We start from the raw sequence: 5,411 nt of genomic DNA, 5'->3' as shown, positions 1-5,411 counted from the left end.
TGACTCAAGGCACTGCCTGCAACGCCTCATTAAAAGCTGTCCTCCTCCATGCAGTAACCTCCATCCTACTTCCTGCCCTTCTAGGATTCAGATTTCTAAGTATAAATCTCTTTGAAATCACATATGGTCACAGTCAGAGGGCAGATGTGACCACCTACTCTAAATCTTCACTGAACAGATGAACAAACTGAGGCCAAGAGAACTGAGTTGCCCAAGGTCACAGAACCAGCCAAGGACAGAGCTGAGACATATATTCATATCTTCTGACTTCCAGTTCAGTGCTCTGTACAGTGAACCAGGATGCCTGTCATCAAGTGATTATGGCTTTGCAGAAATGGTGAACCTAGAGATGGCTTTATGCACTGTATAGTCTTTGGTAAGATTTCAAGTTGAATTTTCGTTTCAGCTCTAAAATACTGACACTGCACATCAGGAATCTGTGGACTCTGTTGCTCCCTTAGGTTCAGCAGCGGAGGTGGCATAATAGGAACAGGGAGCCTGACTAGTCAAATATAGCTCGCTCCTCTTCCTGGGGGCTACGGTCTCAGCATGGCCTAGTGAGCCATTTGCTGAATGGATACACGTTTTAATTTTTGGAGTCTGGAATGACAATATCCAGCTGATGAAATGTAGAAAGATACATTTATTTAGCACATATTTTTAGATTCCATGCTGGGCAGTGCAGTGATTAAGCTGGAGCTTTGGAGACACTCATATGGGTTCAAATCCCAGTTCCATTAATTATTAGCTTTTGATTCTTGTTCAAGTTATATAACCTCTCTGCTTAACTTATGCATATGAAAAATGGAGCTCTCGCTGCGGTTACGACCTACAGAGGTTATTGGGATAAAACAGATTAACATGCACTCAGAACTTAGGACAATGCCTGATATCTAGTCAGTACTATGAGTGGTTGCTGTTCCTATACAATTTAGAAAATATATTTACACAAAACAAAAGCACCTGTTTTGCCAGAATGAATGACACACATTAAATATATTAGAATAGCTACCTAGGAAGATATAAGGGGATTACAAAGAACAAAACAATCTCTCTCCACCCCCACCCACGCTCAAAAAGGAGAAAACAAGCTAACAAAAACCCAGGCAAGGGATTCCAGAGCTCCTGCTTTTAGTCACTACAGATACTGCTTCCTAATCACCCTACTGCTAAGATGAATACACTGAGGCTAAAATAAAGGACATCGAAGCATCAAGCACTCATATAGAGGCAGGGCGAGCATTTGGAAGGTGGTCTCCAGAACCAGATGGGAGAGTTAGACCCTTCTTTACATCCCTAAACTTCAGGAGGTACAGGCTGTCCCTAGTCATGTTGTTTGAAGTGCCAGCTCAGATTCTTCTAGCCACACAAAGCTTCTGCAGAGAGTAAAGTGTTTTCCAACTGCAGAAAGCATTGTCTCTGATGCCTAGAATGCACACCCATGAGTCTCCTATGTAAATTTTATACAAATAGGTAGCAAGAGTGTAATTGTGAGAGATTAAAAAATGTATGCCTCCAAATAGAGGACTGACTAGATAAATTATGCTCAAACACGTAACAGGACATAGGCACCAGACAGGTGGAATAATGTTAAAGACCTAGAGAAGTATTCATGAAATATTGTTACTTAAACAATAGATCACAGTGTGTATAGAATGTGTGTATGCACACCCATGCATGCATACACACACGTACAGAAAATGGCAGGCAAGGTGTGTATATCATAATATTAACAGTGATGATCTTGAGCATGGCTATAGGGAGGAGTCTTACTTTTGCCTTATTTTATCTATATTTTCCAATTTTTCTACAATAAACCTGAATGACCTTTATAAAGGAAAATAATTTATTAAAAAACAGCAGGAGAGGCACCTAGAGTAAAGGCTGCTTTCCCCATGGATATTGTGTTCCTCCTCTATAGTGAAGTTGAAAATCATCTTTTCTGCTCCTGCCAGGCTGATGCAATGGCTCCCACCCTTGGACGTAGGGCTCCTCTTGTAAAGGGGTGTCACAGCATGGATCCTGTTGCATTCGGTTAGTGGGAACATTCCCAGTTACAAGCAGTTGGCAGAGGGCCTGGCATATGGGTACGTTTGAAATGAGTAACAAATTGGTAGGGGCTTAATAACTTGGATTTGGATACAAGCTCTGCCATTTATAAGATAGGTGAGTCCCAGGCTCCTGGTCTGTACAGTGGCAATAAAAATTGTGGATCAACAGACCTCCAGTAGTTTTTGTAACTGGCAAAGTGCTGTTCACAAGATGGGTAGAGGTGAAGAGAGAAAGAGTTTATTATTATTGCTGCGTCTATTAACAGGTTTGATCTTCTCATCTCTTATTTCTCTTTGGCTCCCTAAGGCATCATGGTTACCATAGCAGCCAGATGCTGATGATTCCTCCAGGGGCAGCAAAGTGGAGCTGAGCAAGCTCCCGGGTCCACATCTCTGCATGCCCTTCGCAGGCCAGAGTGAGATAGTCTGACACTCAGCCTCCTTTCAGGACCCCCATTCTGTCTTGGGTCATTAGACACACAAAGCTTGCCTCCACAGCCTCAGGGCTCTGAAACACCCTTTCGGAGATTTTCTTTTCCCCAAGCTCTATCTCTGGCGCCCTGCCTGGTTGCCGTGGAAACAGGTTCCTCTGCGGACAAAGGAGGGAGCTGGTCCTGCTTCTTCCTGGTCCTGTAGATGAGGATTTTTAGACCGTGGAGGCTACGCTGCCCTGCCCTGCGCCTGCCATCGCTTCCTGTGTTCTCACTCAAGTGCAGCTTTCCCTCCCTCACCACCGACACTGACGAGACCATGTGCAAAAGTGTGACCACAGGTGAATGGAAAAAAGTCTTCTATGAGAAGATGGAGGCAGCAAAGCCGGCTGATAGCTGGGACCTCATCATAGACCCCAACCTCAAGCACAATGTGCTGGCTCCTGGCTGGAAGCAGTACCTGGAGTTGCATGCCTCAGGCAGGTGAGTAGTTTAATAAATAGGGGCCCCACAGGCAGCTACTGGGGCACCTTCCAAGAGGAGACAGACACATGGGGAACCCAGGTACTAAGAGTCAGTCTCGCTCTTGGGTGCATTCAGGCTGGAGGCAGAGAAAGAGTCCCTAGCTGGGAGTCGGGACACTGAAATTTGGTTTCTGCTCTTCCACTGAGCCCCTGGGTTAACCTTCCCTACTTGAGCCCAGCTCGTCCCTTCTATAAAAGAGGTGGAATGTATTAATTAGTTCTAAACTCTACATTTTACATACTCTCAGGTTTTCATCATCACTTAACATGGTTAAGAGAAGGAGGGCTGGAGATTTATTGGGGGTCAAGTATTCTTTTCCTGGGACAGTTTTATTTTAATCTATTTAATTTAGCTTGACTTAATATAAAATACTGAACACAAGAAGTGTGCTAGAAACTGGCTCTACTCTTAGCTCCAATGCACCTCAGCAATTCAGTTTCCTTCTTGGATCCCACTTTCCCATTTACAAAAGGAGGGGTTAGCCTAGATCCTTACTTTGTGCTTCATGGACCAGCTGCATCAAAATCACCTGGAACTTGTTAAAGATGAAGAGCTTGCATCCCAATCTAGTCAAAAGTCATCAAATCTACTGAGTCAAAAGTCATCATTTTCATAAAGGCCCCTAGGTATTACAGTATATTGTACAATAATATCCAAGATGATTCCATCACTCTTGACTGGGGGTCTATTATGTAAAAACTTACCTTTTGGACATAAGACAGGGAGGCTAAATGGTGTTGCCAGAGGGTCAGAAGCAAGACCTTCCTGCCCTGGTTCAATCTATTCAACTCAATTCAAGAAACATCTATCGGGCACCTGCAATGTGCTAGGTACTGGCTCTGTGTCTAACAAACTACATGTTTACAAATTGCTTTCTTATTCTCTCTGCCTTAGAGTATAACAAAGGTCTGGACATTTTCCAACCCAAGTTTTGTAGTTCAGTCTGAGAGAGGGCAAACAGCCCTCAAAGGATGTGAGTAAAATAGGAGATGAGAATGAAAACTTGAAGCCCCTAAATTTGTTGATAGAAGGTGTGTAAATGACTGGACACTTGGGGGTGCTAAAGGCTGGACACTTCCTGGTAGGGCCCAGGAGCTTCTACAAGAGTGGGAAGGCTTGTGGGGCTGAGGAGGGCTTGAGGTCCTCCAGACTGGCCGGTGACCTGTGATCTCCAGCTGGCCCCAGCTAGCTCACTCTGGAGGCTGAGAAATGACAATAGTATCATTACCTCCTTATTGGATCTAGCCAGATTTGGATTGGCCAATGTTGACTAACACTGGTAAGAATGTGTGGATAGATCATGCAATTCCTATATGATGCAGGTTACCCCCATTCATGTGGTGCACTGGCATGTTTTACAGATGAGGAAAGATGCCCAGAGGCAAAAGCCCATGGGCAAGGCCTGAGTGCACTGGGGTGGAGGAAGTTGAGGCCTCTGCAGCACACAGAGGAGGTGGCCCTGGTGACTGACGGAGAGTTGCTGAATGCTGGGTGCATCCTAAGCAGCTTGCTCTGGGCCTAGCAGCACACACACGGGGACCGGCTGGGCAGCCTCCGCAAACATAACGCCTAACCCGCTAACTGCAGCTGTTGCCACTGCTTCCACTTGTTCTCTCCTCAATCCCTGCAGATTCCACTGTTCCTGGTGCTGGCACACCTGGCAGTCGCCCCATGTGGTCATCCTCTTCCACATGTACCTGGACCGTGCCCAGCGAGCAGGTTCAGTGCGCATGCGTGTTTTCAAGCAGCTGTGCTACGAGTGCGGCACGGCGAGGCTGGACGAGTCCAGCATGCTGGAGGAGAACATCGAGACCCTGGTGGACAACCTCATCACCAGTCTGCGTGAGCAGTGCTACGGTGAGCCTGGTGGTCACTACCGCATCCACGTGGCCAGCCGCCAAGACAACCGACGGCACCGTGGCGAGTTCTGTGAGGCCTGCCAAGAGGGCATCGTGCACTGGAAGCCCAGCCAGAAGTTGCTGGAAGAGGAGGCGACCACCTACACCTTCAAGCCACCGCCTAGCCCCTCCAAGCCGCAAGCCGAGACGGGTTCTGGCTGCAACTTCTTGTCTGTCCCCTGGTGCTTGTTTTGGGCCACAGTTCTACTGCTGATTATCTACCTGCAGTTCTCCTTCCGCAGCTCAGTCTAAGATTCCTTTCGTGGGCCCCAGGGAACTGTAGGGACCCAAGGCCAGGGGGCCAGCCAGCTAGTGGGAGGGGCGAAGAGAGACCTGGGCTGGGAATTTGGTTAGGCCCTAACACTGATGCCGCTACCGACTCATTGGATTCCCTGGAGAGACCACCCAGCTTTTCCATCTATGATATCATGGGGTTGGGCTAGAGCGTTGGTTTTTCCAAGTGAAACGCAGGGCCCCAGGTTTCTGCACGGGTGCCTCAGGGACTT

At 47.1% G+C, this 5,411-nt stretch overlaps 1 protein-coding gene across 1 annotated transcript; it reads left to right on the top strand.

Moving 5' to 3' along the window:
* The first annotated feature begins 2,687 nt into the window (after positions 1-2,687).
* On the top strand, positions 2,688-5,157 carry RTP1 (receptor transporter protein 1). The gene is made up of 2 exons (XM_037131735.2): positions 2,688-2,965; positions 4,638-5,157. The coding sequence occupies exons 1-2, from the start codon at positions 2,688-2,690 to the stop codon at positions 5,155-5,157; spliced, it is 798 nt and encodes a 265-aa protein (XP_036987630.2).
* Positions 5,158-5,411: the final 254 nt, after the last annotated feature.

This window comes from Artibeus jamaicensis, unplaced genomic scaffold, assembly GCF_021234435.1.
Source record: "Artibeus jamaicensis isolate MK-2021 breed Jamaican fruit bat unplaced genomic scaffold, CSHL_Jam_final scaffold_474, whole genome shotgun sequence".
Lineage (NCBI taxonomy): Eukaryota > Metazoa > Chordata > Mammalia > Chiroptera > Phyllostomidae > Artibeus > Artibeus jamaicensis.
This window is presented reverse-complemented; position numbering and strand designations above follow the sequence as displayed.

What these genes read in the sequence shown, in the direction of transcription:
- RTP1 (XM_037131735.2), top strand. Translation starts at nt 2,688, where the DNA reads ATGAGGATTTTTAGACCGTGGAGGCTACGCTGCCCTGCCCTGCGCCTG. An exon ending in GAGTTGCATGCCTCAGGCAG is followed by an intron (nt 2,966 to 4,637) that starts GTGAGTAGTTTA and finishes CAATCCCTGCAG; the next exon opens with ATTCCACTGTTCCTGGTGCT.